We start from the raw sequence: 22,653 nt of genomic DNA, 5'->3' as shown, positions 1-22,653 counted from the left end.
ACGGTTATGAAATTTTACCAGAAGAAAATATTATAAATTTCATACGATGGCGTTAAGGCCTTTTGGTGCGTCATCACAAAATGGCTTCTTCCAAAATCATTAACATATTGTTATGATAGTATTGGTATTTGCAACATCGATGAAATATAACTGCTTATCACCTGATTAAATGGATAATTTATGCGAAGAAAAATGCTTCAGGTGGTATTTCAATATTTAATCAACACTTTCAGATACAGCATTATCAATTTAGCAACAATATACATGAGATTTATATTCTTAAAAAAAAATCTCCTATTTCATGCCGCATTTCATTGCCTCACACAACTACACTTGTAAATAGAAGGTGCTTACCTTTTCTATTGTAATTCAGCGGCAAGCATTTGTGTTTTGGATTCCATATTGCGTTCACTACACTTCCACTAAACAAATCTTTCATTCACTTTCCTTAAAGGAACACATTTCCACCGGTATTTCAATATTTATAAAGTTTTATCAACCGCATCACTCAAAACAATTATGGCGATGGTTTTCACTTGTTGCGAATCGACGCCGCCACCGCACACTGATACCGTAAGGACGCCATTCACCGCTCATTTAACAGCATTTCAACATGTTAAATTCTGTCAAAAATCAGTCGTTTAATATTTTTCATAACTTTTTGCGCTAGACGCAAGATAAAACATTTGTTTTTTGTAGGAAAAAAGTTGAAATGTGAAAAATGTATAATGGTACCGAATGACATGTATGCCAATGATGCAAGTTTAGGGCGCCATTCACCGCTCATCCTAAATATGAGGCCCTATACACAGCACTAGTTGAAATCAATTTACTTTCATTAGCTGGTTGTTATCTTTGTACTGTAGTACGACAACATACTTAACATCAGCAGCTGAGAAGCATTGTTTGATCTTCCATAGTAAAATCATTGTTGAACTCATATTTATTGCCTTAAACAGCCTAAAATTATTTTTTAGAAAAAATGTATAAGATAAAATCATATTAATTTCATACTGATACAAACCTTCTTGGTATAACAATACATGCTAATAACTTTTATAGCGATTTTCAGATTTTTCAAAATAACTCAATGAGCGGCGAATGGAGCATGAGCGGTGAATGGCGTCCTTACGGTACATGCCTGTGTTCATAGTCTAAAATATTCAACTTTTTTTTCTGTTGTATTAATTTTCAGTGCGGAAAGGTTGGGCAAAGCATAGAAACTTGAAACTCATACGTTGTTTGTTTTTCGATTCTCTCAAATTACAGAAACCATCTCTACACTGAGATGAAATCTCCATTATATTTTATGTGCAGCAAACATATTTTTTTGCAATCAAGCTGTGCACATAAATTTTAACAATGATGCAGATAGAACCCGAAATTATGTAACCTTTATTTTTTATGTGCGACGCACATGCAAAACAAGGTTGGATCCAATTCAATTTTTATTAGTCTACTTTTATGTTAGGCAACAAATGGTATACAAATGGCGCGCTTTTAGATTATTTTTTGTTTTGTTTACTCTTCTCATCATCAAAAAAAGAAAAAAAAAAGCCAAAACGTAAGTTTAACGTCTAAACTGTTTGTATAATGTTGAATAATATTTATTTATGATATACATTATTAGTTGATTAAGTGCGATTAATTTTTCTGATGCTGATGGGAGTAACGAGCTGAGGGTTCAGTGGCATTTTCAGCCTGTCTTTAGGTTTGCTGTTGCTTTCTGACTTCGCTGCTATGTTCACCGGTGTGCTAAATCCCTCGCCATATTCACGTCCTGCTGAGAAGCAGATATTTTTGATTAAACTACATGAAGTACGTTTTACTGTATTACGTTATTTACCATACGTTTAGATTAAGAGTCCATCAGCAAATTCTTCTAGACACTTCCAAACATGTTTTTTTTCTGTTTTCTATTGCGTTTGACCCGCAATCAAGAACATATTTCACGTAATTGAATCATGAATGCATTTCATTTGTATTGTATTGCGTAGCATGTGGGAAATATATGTCATTACATTTAATTTTATTGTAATCTAATGAAAATTAAATGTTGCACATAAACTAAAATTTTAGGCCCTCGAACCCATCTTATCTGTTTTCCGCACATAAAAAATAATGGAGATTTCATCTCAGTGACGAAGCATAAAATCATACCAAGTGTTTATCAATTTGGACCACCCTAAATAATTGAAAAGCTCCACAGTGCGATGCGTCGGGACGCGTCTTTCGTGTGTGCACAATCATCGGGATCGTTGAGCGCAGTGATGTCAGAGTTGCTATCTGTAAAATCATAGCATTTAATGTGGATTGATCACAAAAATCATTAAATCTTTATTAAATCAGTGATCTTGTGATGGAAAACTATTTGCAAAATGATAAGTTTTTATAATATGCAGCAAATGTTCTGAAAACAAGCATATAACAATTGCTAGAAAAAGCTGTCACCAATCACCTGGCAACACCGTCATCCCTTGCAAACATAAACCATACCGATGCATAACAAAAATATGCGATAAATCCAATGAAAAACAGAGAAATTCCTTTGCCTTTCATTAAATTGTAATGTTTTCTTTTGATATGTACTATTGAACAGTTGATTTTGATTTCCAATACTCGTCAATCTACTAAATTTTCCATGTGTTTACATAAAAATATGCTTAACACAAATGTTATATTTTTTGTTTGTTTGTTTTGAAAATATACATGGAAAGGTGAAACTACTACTGTTCTAATGATTCCTTGAGTTACACGCCGTTTCACCTTAAGAAACGAATTAGCTTGTGGTATAGTATAAGTTTTGCAGTACAGTAGTATAGATTCCGTATATGTGTCGTATGAAATCTATGAATATTTGTTGTGAACATCAAATTGTACTTGTATGAATATCAGTATATTTGAGTGTGACCTTTGTACGATTATTTTGTAGTATGCCTTTTGCACTATATGAATTGTAACAAGACCTTTCTTGTAGTTTTCCTTAAGTGTCTTATACAATAACACTTTTCTCATCGTTATAGCGTCCTTTTCATTTTAAACACGAGAGCCTTTTATAGGAAAATGTGATTTGCAACTTATTGGTTTAAAATGCGCACTTCAATATTAGAAAACTATGCTATATTTATGTAAAAAATCAATAAAAAAGCAGTATTCACTAAAAAGTATAAATTTTGATCATTGTTCATACATTTTAAATCAATAGTTTGTCTTCCTGATGAAATCGCCATCCACTCGAATATTGCGAAATCTAATGGCAGTTTGGTACCGCTCCTGGAAGCTTCTTCATGACTATTAATATGTTGGGAAGATTCTGAATTTTTCGATTAATAATTTGAAACATATGATACTAAATAATAACTAAACTCACGTTTTGTTCTAGCCTCTTCGATAACCCCGTATTTCCATTGTGCTCCCGTTGCACGAGATAAAGCTTAGCAAAATGCTGAATATTATTTTCGCAATTCTTTCTTCCGACATTCGCACTAAGTGACCAGCCCGCTGAAGTCTGCGGTATTTTACACGCTTGATAATATTCGCATCTTTGTACACTTGATACAACTCGTGATTCATGCGTTTTCCCACCGAGTATTGTCCGCAGCACTTTACGCTCGAAATCACCGAAAGCTGCCTCTTTCAACGTCCACGCTTCGTGCCCGTAGAGAACCATCGGAAAAATCAATGTTTTATACAGGGCGAATTTTGTTTCCGTTTGCAAGCTGCGGGTCCTAAGCTGGTTACATAGTCCGTAAAAGGCCCTATTCACGGCCGCAACACGTCTTTTCAGTTCGCGGGAAACGTCGTTGTCACATGTCACAAGTATTCCAAGGTAAACAAATTCTTCAACAACTTCAAACATATCCCCATCAAACACTACCTCAGCACTTATACCATCAAGCCTGACTATATCTATACCTCCAACCATTTACTTCGTTTTGCTAGAATCAATGGTCAGGCCTATCCTGGCTATCTCCCTCTTCAGAGGGCCCTCTTCACTGACCTGCGATCGATTCCAATTAGATCTATACTGTCCGCAAAGCCAAGGAGCATGTGCGACCTTGTGATAATAGTGCCATTTCTCTGCACGTCAGATCTTCTAATAGCACCCTCGTCTGCGATCCGAACACTTGATTTCGAACCCGGATTTATTTAGGATCATTCGCAAGCTAAACATCTGGTCCGTTATCGAACGGCGAAAACCAGCTTGGTATTAGCCGACGAAGGACTCCTCGAGCGGTCTCAGTCTGTTGAACAGGATGCGCGACATAACTTTGTACGTCAAATTCAGCAGGGTAATTCCTCTTTAATTGGCACACTCCAGTCTGTGCCCTTTCTTGTATATTGAGCGTATGAGGCCATCCAACCAGCCGGTGGGCAATTCTTCGTCCTCCCACTCCTTCAGAAGTACTCGGTGGATCGACTGATAAAGTTGCTCACTTCCGGGCTTGAGAAGCTCGACCGAGATCTCGTCCTTTCCAGCAGCCTTACAGTTCTTCAGCTCGCTGATAGCCTTTTTAACCTCTCCTATGGTCGGTGGGTCCACAGCTTGATCATCATCATCAATGTTCGTCCTGTTCCTCTCTACATTTCCATTTTCACCGTTCAACAATTGCTGACAGTGCTCCTTCCATCTAGCAGCCACCGCCGTTTTATCGGTCAGTATATTCCCTTCTCGATCATTGCACATGGCGGGCACTGGTACGGTATTGTGCCGCGCACCGTTGATCGTTGCATAGAATCTCCGCATATAATTCCGGTTCATGCTTTCTTGAGCTTCAGCTACCATACTTTCTTCGTGCTGCCTTTTCTTTCTGCGGTGGATTCGCTTTTCTTCGGCTCTCGCTGCCCTGTACCGCTCTCTGTGCTGTCGGGTACCGGCCACAAGCATACGCCTTCTGGCGACATTCTTCATGTATGTCACTCTTCATCGAACCAATCGTTTCGTCTTCGTCGTTGACCAGTGCCAATCACTTCCCGCGCCGTTGTTGTCCCAGCTTCGTGGATAGGGTCCCACAGGAAGGTCCTGACATCCATGACATCTGAGAAATGTGGCCCATCATCCAGCACGTGGTCTATTTGGAAGCAGACATTGCCACTCGGGTGTCACCAGGTGTGTTTGCGGATACTTTTTCGTGCGAAGTTGATACTGCTGATTGCCATCCCTCTAGCAGCAGCGAAGGTTACTAGCCGCATGCCATTATCATTGGTAACGGAATGAAGGCTTTCCGTTCCAATGACGGGTCGGAAAAAATCTTTTCCGATCTGCTCATTCGCCGATGAGTATCTTGACATCTTGTTTTGGGCACTCTCCGTAGGCCTTATCCAGGCTCTCATAGAAATCATCTTGTCATCGGGCTTATCGTTCGTTGGCGCATATATGCTGATCAGGCTGTAGTTGAAGAATTTGCCCTTCATTCTCAACACACAGATTCGGTCGCTTACCGGTTTCCACCAAATTATACTATTATATTCACAAAAAAAATGGTACTCAATAATGTTGCCCAAATCGAAGAGTGCCAAAAGTGGAGCATGCCAAAAACGGAATCCCTCTGTATCTGCAATGTATACGGCTTATGGACAGAAGGTCAATAACTATTTGCCTGAGGAGATTTTCGATCGTTTGTTCATATTTTTTGTTCTACGACCGTTTGTCTTTCGATCTTTTGTCATAGATTTATTGTATGCGTTATTAACTGTTAATAGTAGTTTACGGAACAAGTTGCAAAATGATGATTTTTACAGCACGAGTCGTTAATTTATTGAATAGGATAATTACGATGAGTGCTGTAAAAATCGAGTTCTGCAACGAGTTACGTACAACATTTTTTTGCAATTTCGTAGAAGACCACCTATGGGTGTCAGAAATTATTACGAAATGCATTCACCATTATTTTACAATTTCTGAAAAATTGTTGTGTTATGATTCATTACGCAACTCAAAACAGTTGCGTAATGAGAAAGCGTTTCGTAATGAATCATTACAGCACTGGTTTCAGTTGCGTAATGACTATTCCCGCACTGCATACTTCAGTGCAGGAAAGTAGGCCGTTTCATGACAGATTGGCGTGATTAAAAACAGCCTATTACTCTGAGAAATTGCAAAAAAAAAAACTGCCCAGAAGAATCCTTTACAGAACGAGAAAAATAATCGAACAACATTTTTTATTTTTTAAATTCAAGCCCTTTTTGGACCGCTTTAGCCGTAGTTGCGGTGTTTAACAAACATTCCAAAGCAGACATGTTACCAGAAGTAGATACATTTCAGAAATTTTACATTGGCAAAGAAGTGGCATTGACATTATGTGTACCCGCAACGGTATTGACATAGGTAGCTTTGTTCGAATACACAAAATTAGAACGGTTACCTACCCCAACATGATAAAAAGGTTGGTTGATGAGGATGAGTAAAATATACCCGGTGATAGATAGGATTGTTAAGAATAAGAATTATTAATAGTTAATGGAGGGCATTACCAATATCAAATTTTGTTTGTAAGGAAATGTTAGCGTCAAGTTTACTATCGATGTATGTTTTATATGTATTCCTGTCGGTTATATTATAATTGAAATTTGAACTGATAGGATTGAGAATCGCTTCATGGGATATTCGAAATGAAACAGGGACATTATCAGAATCAAAATAAGCGTGTTGTTACAAAGATGATAAGAATCAGTGAGACCAAATCAATCGTTAACGGGTTTCTAGAAGAGGAAAAAAAATCTCAGGGTAAAGATTTTAGAAATATTCTGAAAAGAACTCATCAAATAAAATCCTGTCATTGTTATTGCTTTGAAAATGTTTGGCGTTGGCAAAGTCTAAAATGATTTTTTTGCTTATTGCGAGTTAATTTCCGCAAGTTTGAAGCAAATGAATTTGCTACGCAGTGCATTTGCAAAGGCAAATAGACAGCTATGAATGTATATTAGTGTGGGACAAAATTTAGATTCTCGCTCCAGTCCACTTTTTGGGTTGCATTTAGGTCCCATAACAACTGTGCAAAATTTCAGCTCGATCGGAGAAACTATATTTTAGCGCCAGCCGTTCAAAGTTTGTATGGGATTTACTATGGGAAAACTTACTTTTGCAAAGAAAAATCGCCCATTGACCTCTATAAAAATTCTGAACACATACCTCGATAGGTATTTGTACGATGAAGAATATTGCCGAAGACCGCGAAACAATCCGACACTTGTGAAAAAAGTTATTCAATGAAAACTTATTGGCAAGGCGACGTTGATTAACACGTAAAGGAATAACAATACATAATAATAAAATCAGGCAAAATTTCCGAATAGTCTATGCTTAATAACTTTTTTCGCAAGCATCGGATTGCTTTGCGGTCTTCGGCAATGTTGTTCATTGTAAAAATACCTATCGAAATCTGTATTCAGAATTTTTATAGAGGTCAATGGGCGACCTCTGGCGATTTTTCTTCGCAAAAGTAAGTTTTCCCATAGTAAATCCCATACAAACTTTGAACGGCTGGCGCTAAAATATAGTTTCTCCGATCGAGCTGAAATTTTGCTCGATTATGGGTCCTAAATTGTTATGGGTCCTAAATGCAATCCAAAAAGTGGACTGGAGCGAGAATCTAAATTTTTCATATAACCGTGTCCCAGGCTAATGTATATTTACCGAGCTGTAGAACCCATAAAAGTTTTGCTTCTTCCAAAGCTGTAACATTGTTCAGATCACTTTTGTTGAAGCGAACTGAATGATTGAAAAAGATCTTTCAGACGACTGCCAGATTGGGTTCTTGTTGATTACTTGGACTGGAGCAAGTCCAATTGAAACATCTATTTAAACATTGATTTCTTCTAGTGATGTATATTTACTTGAGAGACCTTTCAAGGCGACTTAGAATAAACTTTCAGTTTGGCTGGCATAAGTGTGTGTAATTTTTCTTCAACACGTTTGAAAAGAAGTTCCCAATCTTTAAGGGTTTCAGGCAAAATCCGGCTGCCTCCTTTCTTTGTGATTTGGAAGGAAATCTTTTTTTTTCCCTAATGGCGTTTAAGATCTCTTGTCTAAATCCAGCAAACTCGAAAATATTGCCCACGATTGTCGGCACCCTTACTTTCCTCACTTGAATTTAAGAGCCTTGCCTAGAGGCTATTTCCATTTTTAGACTCGCTGACACATTTATACGGTTCAAGTCATTACATATATTATTCTATCTTCATTAATTGTTTCCCTGCATTTCTCTTCGCAGGTGGTGCAGAACCAATTGCAACAGCAAGCATCCGTCGGTATTGACATGCCAACGCTCGATCAAGGTGACGATCAGCACCATCAACAGCAGCAGCAACAGCAACAAGCGAATCAATCCCAGCCCAAGCAGGAGCAGATGAATATGCCAGTTAGTATGCCGAGTTTAGACGATGATGGTGACCAGTCGCAAAACAGTCAAAACTCCAATGCTGAAGGTGTTCCCATGGAGCTGGAAGGTATGCAGGATGCCGATGGTCAGCAGATTAAGTTTATCCTGAACGAAAACGGTCAGCTGCTTCAGCTGGATAACCACATACTGACCACGGATGCCGAAGGTAATCAAATTCTGGTCCAAGGCACGGATAGTGAGCAAATCCAGCAGCTGCTCCAAAGTGTGGGAGTTGTGATGCAAGGAGGTGAAGGTTTGGGTGATGGCGAAACCCTACAAATGATAAGTGGCGATGGACAGACCGGGCAGATGATTCTAGTGCAGGGAGCTGACGGCCAGGAACAGTTGATTGATGCTTCTCTGTTGAACGCGGACGGAAATATCGTTATCCAGCAATCTCAAGAAGGTGAACTGAACGCCGAAGGAACGCATATAACTACCCAGGACGGGCTGCAAATTCCAGTGTCAGTGGCGTTTGCAACCTCCGGCGAAGTGGACCAGGAAGGAAATCTAACGGTAATGGCCGGAGGCGAAGGCGGCGATCAACAGATACAGCTACACCTTCAACAACATGCTGGCGAAGGCGACGAAGGACAGCAACATATCGAAGACGCCGAAGGACAGCAGGCCATCCTAACTGAAAGTGGCCACATAATACTTCAAGCACAGGATCAGGTTGGCGAGCAGCATCAGAAGCAGCAGGATGGTTCCGATGAAAGCAGTCAACATGCGACGGTCAGTGCAGGCGTGACGGGAAGTACCACCACTGGAAGTACATCCACCGGGAATGGAACCAGTGCAACAACAACGACCTCCAATCCCCCCGAGCAAGAATTGTTTAATTTCGACGAACTCATTCAACCGCAAGTGGTGATCAAGCAACAGGTAAGGCGAGATTGATTCTAAGACCAAAACCTATCGAGACCAACTCAAGTACACATTTATGTTTGTTTTGGTTAACTTTTTTTTGTGTATAAAATGAATGAAACTTAGTCAAGGAATGTAAACTTGGAGCACCTTATTAGTTTTTCCCGCTCTCCATTTTATTCCTTTGATCACTAATTTGTAGTTATTGCTACCTTGTAGATTATGTTTAACCCAGCATAATACGGTAAGAAAAGGCGAGTTTCACAAACTCATAGGCACTTTCACACACATTCACGAGCACACAAACACAAACGCACTATTACTTCACAAACACATCTCTGTATGTATTGTTGTGAGAGAAGATCCTTATTAAATTATATGAAAAAAAAAACTACAAAAACGTAATGAGAGAGTTTAGTTGTCGTTTTAGGTTTAATAAAAGCTGAGAGGGAGGATTACAAAATATTAATTATTAATTATATTAATAATAACGATTAGGTCGCAACTAGGCTCTTAGGGTACTGATTGATACAGCAACAAATGCAAGAAAAAAAAACATCTGCAAATTTAAAAGAGAGACGAAAAACGAATGATTCACGATTGAATTTTGGTGTAATATTTGAAATGTTTTCTCCAATAAAGATTTCGAAAGCTACACCACAAAGTGTCTGTCTTTACTGGTGCGCTTCGATGTGATTGATGATTGACGGATAAACGTCCTGTGTTCCTGGCTAGTGCGATGAAAACTAGTTTAGTTCTCGTAATCTGATGACAGTTCTTATTTGGGGGGTAAAAGCGGGCAAAGATGGGTCACCGTTGATTTTGGGCATCTGGGCATAATATTTGCAAATGTTTGCTTTTTCACTTAAAGGTATCCATGATAGGAACAAAGACTACAGTTTTTCAAATGCATATTTTTCTGAAAATTCGAATGGTTCTGTATGTTTTGAATGCGTATTGTGAAGTAAAGACAAGGAATTTGTTTTCACTCTTCACAAAATGTATATCACTTGAGGATCTTTTTTTTTTCTTTATTCAGTTAACGTCGAAACAGATAACACTTAATCAACAATGTCACGCTACAATACTCGGTTCGTGATCGCATCTCTCCATCCTCGGTTCTGCCCCCGCTCGCCAAATTGCTGTGTACTTGATCCGCCCATCTAGCTCGCTGCGCTTCACGCCTTGTACCAACCAGGTTCGAAGCGAACACCATTTTTGCAGGATTGCTGTCCGGCATTATTGCAATCCCAACTCACCCTTCCAGCTTTCGCCGCCTTCTGGATACTGGGTTCGCCGTAGAGCCTAGCGAGCTCTTGGTTCATTCTCCGCCGCCACACACCGTTCTCCTGCACACCGCCAAAGATGGCCCTAAGCATCCCTAAGTTCGAACACGCCAAGTGCTCGCGGATCCTTTTCCAACATGGTACATTTGGTGTGGGGGTGAATCTTTCTCGATCGCAGCTTCTTCTGGAGCCCATAGTAGGCGCGACATCCACTGATGATGCGCCTCCGTATTTCACGACTAACGTTGTTATCATCCATTAACAAGGATCCGAGGTAGACGAACTCATCAACCACCTCAAAAGTATCCCCGTCTATCGTAACACTGCTTCCCAGGCGGGCTCTGTCGCGCTTGGTTCCGCTTATCAGCATGTAGGGGGAGATCTCCCAGTGCCGGACAGCACCCAATACCGGACAAAGTCGAAACATTGAGAAATCACGGTCCAATCAAGATGGTGTATTAGTAGAAAAGAAAGCTATTATGTAGACTAATGTTTGCGTAGAATAACACATCCTTGAAATATGCATGCCTTTTTAAAAAAGTAGACAAGTTTGAAAATCTTTAAAAAATTGACGTATTCTCTTAATTTTGAGCCTATTTAGTAATTATTTTGAATATGAAAAAAATACTTTGTATCACGCAAGCATGATCGAACATAATCCTTATTTGATAGCATGAATATATTTTGTACCATAATTGAACTAAATATGGACAAATTACAATTTTCGTTAAGCACCTCCTGTCCCTCAGTTTCGGACAGCTTGATTTGTTATATGATATCTTTGTAATTATTGCATCAGTGTCTCAAAATACATTCATTTTTCATGGGTTTCGTCGATCATGGCATCAAACATGCAATAAAATTAAGAAGAATGAACATTCAGAACAACATCGTGAAATGTGCTATTTTTCATCATATATGGAAGAGGTATTTGATACGCATCTTTTAAACTAAGTGTTGGCGCGTTAACCCGTGGCCAACTCCGGTCGGGTCGGATGGACTGTATATCTCGGGACGAATGAAAAGAAAACACACCACTACTTTTCACACTACACTACAACTGCACTACTTTATTTTCTCTGCACTTATTCTATTGGTACACTTTTACTCACTTTGATCGATACACACTTCGCGGCGATTAAATGAAAACTGATCCGGTACGCGATTCCCTCCGTGTATTTATACCGGATTTGAGTCCTTCTCGAACGTTCTTGAGCTAGCGCGACACGTGTTCTCGATGCGCGTGGAATGTTCGAGACGCACACGCTGTCGCTGTGGTGAGCACCTTGATGATGACGATGATGACGGCGGGAATCGCTCAACGGCACTCACGGACACTCACAGTCGTAGAAGGAACTCACACTCTCAGTGGCGTCGTTAGGGTGGGACTCATCGGGGGCTTGAACTGTGTGAGTTCTGCATTTCGGCTATGTTTCCGATTGTTGTTGGTTCTTTTACTGATGCGGGTTGTGCTCCATTCGGTTTTTATTCTTGTAGGAGTTTCCGCACGTTCCGTACGGAACATACTCCCCCCGGTTGACACGAAGTTCAACAATCTGTCTGTAGTATTCAACGGTGCTGCTCTACTATGGGTAGTCGCTGGATCGGATGTTCGAGTGTCGAAACCTTTTTGGCGTATTCGTGGATAAAAGACCAGGCTTGGATGGCGGCGCATAAAATCCTTGTTTCCTCGGGTTTGATTGGTTAGTGACGGCTTGTCTGTGGCTGGATGATACTCACTCTTCTTTCGTACGGTATTTCGGAGAGGTCGTCGGTCGATGTTTGTCGGTTCTCGGGTTGAAATCACATGTACGTTAGGCTCTCTCTTAACGTGTGTGGTTGAAGTCGAAACTCTTTTTGGGGTTCGAATAGCGTTGATTCGATCGGTTGGTACTGTTTACAACAGCGGTGAATGCATGTTGAGCTTCCTCAAAGATAGATCTGTCTCGGAACACACCAGAGACAACCCATCCTAGTCGTGTCTCTCGTAGTTCGGGGTAGTCCTCATCTAGTTTGATGTTTCCTGGTCGCAGAAGGTCGAAGAATAATTCGATGCCCAACAGCATATCTACCTTGGCGGGTTTATGGAATTCTGGATCAGCAAGGCAGACTCCAACTGGAAAACTCCACGTTGAAATATCAACTGATGTTGACGGAATGTAGCTTGTCACGGTAGGCGCGACTAAACACTCCACTCTAGCTCGGTACCGTAAAACGGGGTGAATAGAAAAAGTGGGGCGAATAGAAACAAAGTGACCTACAGGTATAAATGCGTATATTATGTAAAGATAAATTTAAAAAACCTACTGAAATATATTTTTTCCATTAGTTCAATAATAACAGAGTATCGACAGACTATTTTCAAATCATAAATTTTGCTACATTTTGCTTAAACAAAATAAGAAGAAAATACTGAAATCTCAACCATTTTTGGTAGCTTAAAACATCCGCCATTTTTGACAATTTGCAACATGATCAAAAATTGAAATTGTTTTTAATAATTTCAATTTTTTTCTTCACTAGGTGAATTCGTTATGATATTTCTTTAAGATGCACTCGAACAAGCGTTTATTTTTCCATTTAAATGAAAAAAATATTGATATTTACTGAACAGTGTTTCTATTCGCCCCATTGCGGGGTGAATAGAAACATACAACATTTTCACAAATATTTGTACGAAATAATTTTTGTTTTTTTAACGGCAATTGGGGTCTCAACTAAGGAAGACGGGACCAATATTTGAGAGTAATAACAATGGTTTTTATCTACACGATTTAAGTTGTACACATTCAAACATGTCGGAGAGTGTTTCTATTCGCCCCATTTTACGGTAGTCAATTATTCGGGATTGGAATTCTATCATAGCCTTCTCCTGAGTATTAGTTCGGACGTTGCTGATACCTCGAATCGGGATGCTGACACGTTGCCTTTCTACGCCTAGACGGTTCGCTAAATCGATCGAGATAAAGTTCACTTGTGAACCACTGTCTAGCAAAACACGGCATGGCAGCGGTCGGCCGTGCTGGTCTATAACGTTGACGACTGCGGTTTGTAGAAACACGGTTTTGGAGGAATCGACATAGTTGCACTGAAGCGATGGTCTTGAGTCTTCACTCGACACTGCTGGACTGGTGGACACCGTGTTCTGGTTCGGAGGTAGTCGGGTTTCGATCGTCGAAGTGGACACGTTGTTTCTCAGGCCTTGCGTTGGTTCGTCGTTGTGGAGTTGTGTATGATGCCGCTTTTGGCATTTCTGGCACACCTTCGGAGAAGAGCACTCGCTGGATGTGTGCCCTTTTTGAAGACAGTTGAAGCAGGCACCAGTTGTCCATACCTTTTCCATCCTCTTAACTATCGGCAGTTTTGCAAGCGTACTGCATTGGTAGTTGCGATGAGGTCCTTGGCAAAAGTCGCAAACACTTCTTCTGGGAGGTTCGTTTGGTTCTGCTCGTAGGGTCGAATCGGATGCAATCGTTTTGGAAGCCTTCGGTGCTGATTTGTTGGGTGAGCGCTCTGTGTCTGGGTTGAATACCATCTCACAGTTTTCCAGCATTTGGAATCTGGTCTGAAGAAATGAGACGGTCTGCGCATACGTCGGCAACTCACCTTTCTTCTGTGTGGCCTCCCATGCCATCCTCGTTGGTTGATCCATCGCGGACGTCAGAATGTGGACCAGGAACAGGTCGGAAACACCCAAGAACTCCTGCTCGAGGTATTTAAGGCTTTCGACATGGCGGGTACATTCGTCGTGAAGCCGTCGAAGCTCCTTACAGGATCCTGAGGCCATGTTTTGGATGTCGAATAGGCCACAAATGTGCGTCTCTACGATGATCCTCTTGTTCTCGAATCGTTCGGTGAGGATGGCCCATGCTTGCAGGTAATTCCCTTCGCTTATCACTTTGGCATCGAGAACCCCTGCCGCTTCGCCAACAAGCGCCTCATCAAGGTGATACAGCTTAAGGGCATCGGAGTCTCCAGAGTTTGCCATCAAGTCCTGGAATATGGCCTTAAATTTGGGCCAGTTGGCATACGATCCATCGAAGGTGGGGATCGGAACCTTCAATGGTTGCTGCTGCACGATTACTTGTGGCTGTGGCACTGGCGTTCTGACGGAGTTCATCTTGGTTGTCAGCATCAGCTCGTCGATGGTCGTGCGGACGTAGTTGTATCGCTCTTCAAACGACACATAAACCTCCTCTTGTTGGCGAAAGGCTTCGTCGGGAATGATGGCGATGAGTTTGCTGTGGACTGCGCTGAATTCGTTGTAGGCATCGTCGATGTTCTTCAAGAATGTCCTCAATTGCGAAAGGCTGACCTGATTGCGAGCGGCGACAAGTGCCCTTTCCACTCTCGTTAGCTTCAGGCTCACTTGATCACGTTGGCGGGACAGCGACGAAAGCTCCTTCAGTGTCTCAGCATCGGCGGTGACTTCCCAATTGGAAGCGGCTTCAGCTGCTGTCTTAGCAGCCGATCTGGTCTTCGGAGGTGTCATAGTAGACGATCTTCGGATGGAACACACAGCGTTGCGGGTAACGACAGCGTGTCGGGTCGGAACGGCGATGCAGTGTCCTCCTCGGGCAACGGATGCTCGATAATCCACAAACGGTGGCGGCGGCGGTGGCAGTAGTAGCTTCTCCTATCCTCGGGCAGTACACGTTCTGGCTAGAGTGCCACGCAAACGTGTCGGGTAACGGTGGTGCGTAATCCTTTCCTAAGGGCGGGGGGCGACACTGGATCCGGTTCGAAGGACCACTATGTTGGCGCGTTAACCCGTGGCCAACTCCGGTCGGGTCGGATGGACTGTATATCTCGGGACGAATGAAAAGAAAACACACCACTACTTTTCACACTACACTACAACTGCACTACTTTATTTTCTCTGCACTTATTCTATTGGTACACTTTTACTCACTTTGATCGATACACACTTCGCGGCGATTAAATGAAAACTGATCCGGTACGCGATTCCCTCCGTGTATTTATACCGGATTTGAGTCCTTCTCGAACGTTCTTGAGCTAGCGCGACACGTGTTCTCGATGCGCGTGGAATGTTCGAGACACACACGCTGTCGCTGTGGTGAGCACCTTGATGATGACGATGATGACGGCGGGAATCGCTCAACGGCACTCACGGACACTCACAGTCGTAGAAGGAACTCATACTCTCAGTGGCGTCGTTAGGGTGGGACTCATCGGGGGCTTGAACTGTGTGAGTTCTGCATTTCGGCTATGTTTCCGATTGTTGTTGGTTCTTTTACTGATGCGGGTTGTGCTCCATTCGGTTTTTATTCTTGTAGGAGTTTCCGCACGTTCCGTACGGAACACTAAGAAATACGCTAATTATTCGTGTAAATGTTGCAAATGCATTGAACTGGTAATTATAAAATATTCCTATAGTGTACACATTCAATGATGTTCATATTTGCAGAATTCGAGGCATTTCCAGATCGTGTCCGGTATTGGGTGCCACCTTTCAAGATTGATCAATTTGATACTACATCATCAAAATTCATCGTCATTATTCGTATTTATATTTTCAAATTTATTTTTGTACACTATAAAAATGATAATATTAATCATAAATGGGTAACACGAGCCCATAAAATCAATATTTTTCGAATTATGAATTTAGTGGCTTAAGTGTCCGGTACTGGGGGATCTCCCCCTACTATGTTTTTGACGCATTCAGCACAAATATTGTTTGTTTGTTGGGCGGCGTCCATTTATTACGTAACGCTAAAATTGGAAATTTTTGACCCCCCCCCCCTCCGTAACGCTTTTTGTATGAAAATTTTAAATTTTTGTATGAGCCGTAACGCTTGAGCCTACTCCCCCCTCCCCCTTGAGCGTTACGTAATTTGTGGATGCCGCCTTGTTTGTTTTTGACGCATTCACCGCAATAATCGGCTTACGTTTCAGGCGGGTGTACATGTCTGCCACCGTTCCAAATGTCCTGCCTACAATATCCATATCATCCGCGAAGCAAACAAATTGGCTTGATCTTGTGAAAATCGTACCACGGTTATTGAACCCGGCTCTCCGCATGACACCTTCTAGCGCGATGTTGAACAGCAGGCACGAAAATCCATCACCCTGTTGAAGTCCCGGCGGGATTCGAACGAACTGGAATGTTCGCCCGAAATCTTAACGATGTTCTGCACACCGTCTATCGTTGCTCTTATTAGTCTTGTGAGCTTCCCGGGAAAGCTGTACTCATTCATGATTTTCCATAGCTCTTTGCGGTCGATGCTATCATAAGCTACTTTAAAATCAATGAACAGGTGATGCGTTGGAACCTGGTATTCACGGCATTTCTGGAGAATTTGCCGTACAGTGAATATTTGGGCCATCGTCGAGCGGCCGTTGATGAAACTAACTTTCCACAAACTCATTTGCTATAATAGCAAATAATAATAATACCAATAATTAGTGATAGACGACGGAAGATAATCTGAGATAGCACTTCAAAACCTGCTAGCATTCTTTGTCGAACCAATCTTTACATGTCCTCTTTTCCACGTACCCGACGATGCCCTCGGCTGCGTTGTTGATTGCTGCTCTTATGATGCTCCTACCGTCTACAAGAGGGGTTTCGCCAAGCTCGCTCTCTTCCGGCAGATAATCCAATTGCAAAGTATATGTGATGTCTAGATTTTCGGTCTAGATTTTGCTGGTTAGCCGCAAACGTGATAAATCAAAATTGAAGCTTATTTGCCAAAATTATACCTCTATATTAAGAGTGGTGCTGAATGATGGATCTCTTGGAGGCAAATATGCGGGAAAATCTGTAGACTGTAGAACGAATTAAACTGAGCATTCAATGTAGTACTAAAAATACTAATCCGACTTACAGAACATTCTATTTCCAACAGTCCATCACAGTCCACACAAATTGCAAACGTTACACTAATCAGGCTTATCCTTATTTGCTACTACTCGTTACACTTTGTTTCATTTACTTATGATTTAACTGTTTTACAATTTTCCTTCTCCTGTGAATTGCTTTTATCTCTTTTTTTATCTTCTTACCTGTACTATCCTACTGGTAGACGAAAGAATTGCTTTGTGAGCAGCGAGTACAGGTTGACGGCGACGCCACGAACATACAAGACCGGAAAGCTGACGGTGGAGATCTTGATGAACAAAAAACCGCTAAAGAGATTTAACAAATTTGAATATCACAGCCCATCAACACCCTTGCCACTGTATACCTTCAACCGAACAAACCATGTTTCTTTAATTCCGATTCTTTACAGCCAGCTTAGAAGACGGTAGCTGCAGACGGTACCCTCCGTGCTGAACACGCTAAAGACATTCGGACTTCGGTATAACTCGCAGCGGTTATCCGGAAACAAAGCCTAACAACATCTTTCAAAGATTAGTGTAAAGTTTAGTGTTATACTAACGTTTGCTCTATTGGAGATTGCACTAAGCCTGCAGTCTAGTAAGTATGCGTACGGTTCCAAGTTGTGTAAAATTGTACATACAAGGGAAGGTTCATTCTAATAATGGATCTGCATAAACTGTAAATATTTATAGCCTCCAGTTGCTGGAAATGAAACCAATTAAGAATGAATACTAAGTTAGTGATAAAGTCCTCATGATTCGTTTATTACATTTCTATTTTAACAATCAATAATTGATTTTGCGTTTGGTACCCAATATCCATCAAGACAGATCCTGAACGCGTTAGAAACGTTCTCCACTTAGTTTAAGCAGACAGTATAATTTTCGGTCTACGAAACACAATTCTTTTTATATTCAGAAATCTTAATTTGAAATATTTTTCTTTTTAGCACACGCGAAAAACTGGACTATATAATAAATAACTAATAAGTAATACGTGTTAAGGCTCATCATTGGAAGTGCTGCACTTACTGCACCACTAATGCTATTTTAAATATTTGATTTTGTTCTCAAACCTACACTATAATATATTCCCATTATTTCAAGAGATGGATCGAGAAAAAAAGAATAAAAAATGGAAGATCTAGAAATAAACGTTGAATTGAAGTGGTAGATTTGCAAAATATTTTCTACACGTCACATAGCACGGCAGGATTTTCATTTACCGATATATCACCATCCTCAGTACTCCGAAGCGAGACGCAGTGCAACAATGTTAACCTGCATTAGAGGCCGTCCACAAATAACGTAACGCTTCAATACGAGGGAGAAAGTATGCTCTATCGCTATGACTCATGCAAAAATCATCCCGGAAGATTCCGATTTAGTCACTCTAGGCACGAGAGAACCTGCTACATCTGGAAAAAGTCTCTTTGAATACTCGAGCATAAGCGAACTGTGGTTTCGTAACCAGTACAGTAATTTGAACCGTCCATGTTTGGTTAATTAGGTAAGGCCTGAGACAAGGTGATGGACTTTCTATTTATCTCAACGACTGGTAATAATGAAATACGTATAATCGCTGCATACTTCCCTTGTACGCGTTGGGGCTTTGAGTGGTCTCAGTTTCGACGTGAAATCCGCTCTTTGGTTACGCAAAACTCACCGTATTTCGTCATTGGGGATTTAAACGCAAGACATCTGTGTCAGAAATAATAAAGCTGGAACTATCCTGTTTCAAGAGGCGTCACACTCCGGCTTTAATATCAACTTCCCGGACTCTTCTACGTTCATTCTTTCAGGGCTATGAAACCCGTCCTCGTTAGACATTGTGCTGTCTAACAATTTGGTCAACATGTCCTCAAAACCAAACGTACACAACGAGCTGTCGTTTGACCACCTGCCCGTTACCATCGAGATCAGTTTGTCGGCCGATCCTTTGGCAAATACTGACTCTGTGCGCAAACGGTTCAGCAAGTTTTCGCACACGTTAATGTGCAATGGAGCGTGGCGATAATAAATTTTGGCGCATCACCAAAGCTTTGAAGTAAACGACTAAGTACAGCAGTAGAGCGCAGAGGAGACACGTTATTCGCTTGTCCTGCTTGCTGGAAGTTTCGCGCTTGCTCACAATAATCAAGCCACTAGTGACAGGGACACTTTTTAAGCTGTTGAGCGTTCTGTCGAACAGATCGACCTTTCTCCACATGTGGCCGATAACTCCTGGTTAGTTCGGAAATTGCCACAATCATTCGCAATTTAAAACCCAAAAAAGCGCCTGGTCATCTTGGAATCAAAAACATGGTTCTAAAACGCCTTCCACGAAAAGGGTATGTCTTGCGGTATGTAGTTCTCGCTAAAATTGTCTCCGCTCGCCTCAAATTATGCTACTTTCCCGCTGATTGGAAACACGCTATAGTTGTCGCCATTCCGAAAGCGAATAAGGACCATTCCATACCTTCGAACTACAGACCAATCAGCTTGTTGCTAACTTTGAGCAAATTTTTCGAACACGTCATTTTGGCACGTATCGAGAAACATCTGGAGGCAGTTCGTTTGATTCCTCATGAACAATTTGGGTTTCGAGAAGGACATTCTACCAGCCATCAAATTGTACGGCTGGTGAAGGAGGTAAACCGTAATGTCCGGCAAGTAAAATCATCAGACCTAATCCTTCTTGATGTAGCAAGCATACGATTCAGTATGAAATGAACGTTACTTTCAAGTGGCTGTAAAGGGGATGTAAAGGGATTGGGATCAGGGTTCTCTGCTGCCCCCCTGCATATCGTGGTAGCTCGATTATCGTAACAGGAATTGGGGGTCCTGTAAAGTTCACTAAATATCACAAATAATAATCCCCACTTAGACTAAATGTACTTATTAATTATATTAAAACTTCTTTGTGACTGCGATTTATAATAAAAGATTTGACTCCGCTCATGAACACGGCTCAAGCTCGAATAATCTACTTTATTCAGTTCATCTCGTCACATATCGATTTTATTGGAAGCACTCACACACACACAGAATTTTTGACAGAACATCACACCAACAAAAAAACGAACAACACAAAAAAAACTGGAAAGAACTCAAGAGAATTAGAAGGTGTGCTAATGTAATCCAGAGTCTATGAATAGGCCTTTTCATGTGACAGGTCCGTCTATGCATTTGTTTACATCGGTAGAGGACCGGTGCATACACGAAGCTGTCATTTTCATAGAAGATCTGTCAAAGAGCTTCCCAATCAGCTGTTTTGGAACGTCATGTGAATAGGCCTATGGAGAGTTGCGCGAAGAGGCTTCTTTAAATGGTTGTTCTTCTTCGTCTTCGAAAATAGCCCCTACCAATTTTGCTGGTCTGCTCGATAGGTAGACGGTTTGACAGTTCGATAGGTAGATTTGGTTTCATTCTTCGCGCAACTCTCCATTCATAGACTCTGATGTAATCATAAACAATTGTCAACAACTTAAGTTTGAATCGTCATTCACACACTGTACAAATCAATAATGCCTAAATTTTTATTTATTTATTGTTTGAAATCCCTAAATGGCATCCGAAAAACCTTGATTTGAAAATATGATCATGATTTTCATCCTAATAAATACACTCGCTCTCTATACTAACAATGCGTAACAGAAAAAAACCTTTTCTGCGTGTCTCGAAGATCACATTACCTATGTGTCTCCAGTATATTAGGAGTTGCTCGATCCGTTGCAGCTCTCAGAAATGTTACAGCACGTTACAATAGTGTGCTACAGGTCGTCAGAATTGTATAATTTGTATATATTGTATATTTTCATGAGTCGATGGTCCCTTCAGATATCGACTCATGGAGGTTTGACTGCAGTACGATTTAAATTGTATAATTTAATATTGATTCAATCGAATTTTTGAACATGCTTGCATACTCCGTACAAAAATGGTCGTTTCTCTTATATGGCCTAATACAATACTTTTCCTAACCATCAAAAAGGGGAACAGGTCATTTGGCATTGCGCCGTTTGCCTTAATTAGCCATTTGGAAAAACTAGAATTATATCCGTTTTTTTAATATACAGTATTGGACAAAACATTTGCAACTTTTTCGATTTTCCATACAAAATGACCAACTTTGGTAAGCTAGATCTCAGTTATTTATGGACCGATTCAAATGAAACTTTCACAGGACATCAGATATAACTTGAATTTCAACACATATTTTTGAATAATTTTTCCAATTACGAGCTTATAAGTAATAACGGTTTGACTAAAGTGTAATTTTTGACGAAAAATTCAAATCTATTTATCTCAAAATCTGATAGCCCTACACAAAAACTGTCTTCAGCAAACTTGTTCATCTCGTTAAAATCTACAACTTTGCTAAAGATACTATGAAGCTATTCATTCAACATGTTTAGTTATATCAATTACAGTCGAAGCTCGTTATAACGACAACTTTTATAGCGACAAAAGCTCTCTATAGCAACATTTTTCGGTCCCTTAAAAAATATTTCAATGTTATAATTGTTCTCTATAGTGACATTTCCCTATAACGACCGTCCCTTGCGATGTCGTTATAACAAGCTTCGACTGTATTAAAAATCGTCAAAAAATTCACTTTAGACAAACCGTTACTGCTTTTGAACTTGTGATTGGAGATATCACTCAAAAATATATGTTAAAATTCAAGTTATGTCTGATGTTCTGCCAAAATTTCATTCAAATCGGTCCATTAATAACTGAGATATACTGCCCATACTCGCAATACAGTCCCATTAGGAAAATCATCATGTCGAGAAAAACGCAATTGAACATTATTGCTGAAGATTTCGCATCGCCGCTGCAGGCAGCAGAAAATTCTAGTGGCACTACTCAACACATCATCACAAGAGTTTAAGAAAATGATCAACTACTGAAATATTTTTATTGCGATTGTTTTTTGTGTACAAATTAAAGATTCTTGCAGGTGGGACTCGTTATCCGAGTACTTTTCTCATCACATTCAAATATACTCGCATACCAGTCCCATTACTAGGAACTCGCTTACTTTGTTATCGCGCACCTTGACACATTAGTTGCAGAGTTTTCTATATTGCTGTGCGCATTTGAGGTGCAAATCTTCACTAAATGTCCTTCAAATGCGGTAAGACAAACAATCAAAGGACACCTAGCAACGATTACACACATTACCGCCAACCTAGCACAGAAAAGCTTACTTTGACATCGGATTGCCTGTAGAAAATCTTACCGCGTTTGGTGTTCCCGCATTTGATATTTGCGTTTCAAGCGCACAC

At 40.7% G+C, this 22,653-nt stretch overlaps 1 protein-coding gene across 8 annotated transcripts in view; it reads left to right on the top strand.

Moving 5' to 3' along the window:
* Window positions 1–18,584, top strand: part of LOC5574564 (zinc finger protein 236) — a 54,136-nt gene extending 35,552 nt beyond the window's left edge. For 5 of the 8 annotated variants that reach the window (XM_021843313.1, XM_021843319.1, XM_021843318.1 and 2 more), the window contains exons 3-4: window positions 8,214–9,266; window positions 17,584–17,784. In XM_021843313.1, the coding sequence (XP_021699005.1) occupies window positions 8,214–9,266; window positions 17,584–17,700 (1,170 nt within the window). In that variant the 3' untranslated portion in view covers window positions 17,701–17,784. The other 3 variants (XM_001661465.2, XM_001661466.2, XM_021843317.1) reach the window with 3 other exon arrangements.
* Window positions 18,585–22,653: the final 4,069 nt, after the last annotated feature.

This window comes from Aedes aegypti, chromosome 2, assembly GCF_002204515.2.
Source record: "Aedes aegypti strain LVP_AGWG chromosome 2, AaegL5.0 Primary Assembly, whole genome shotgun sequence".
NCBI classification, from domain to species: domain Eukaryota; kingdom Metazoa; phylum Arthropoda; class Insecta; order Diptera; family Culicidae; genus Aedes; species Aedes aegypti.
This window is presented reverse-complemented; position numbering and strand designations above follow the sequence as displayed.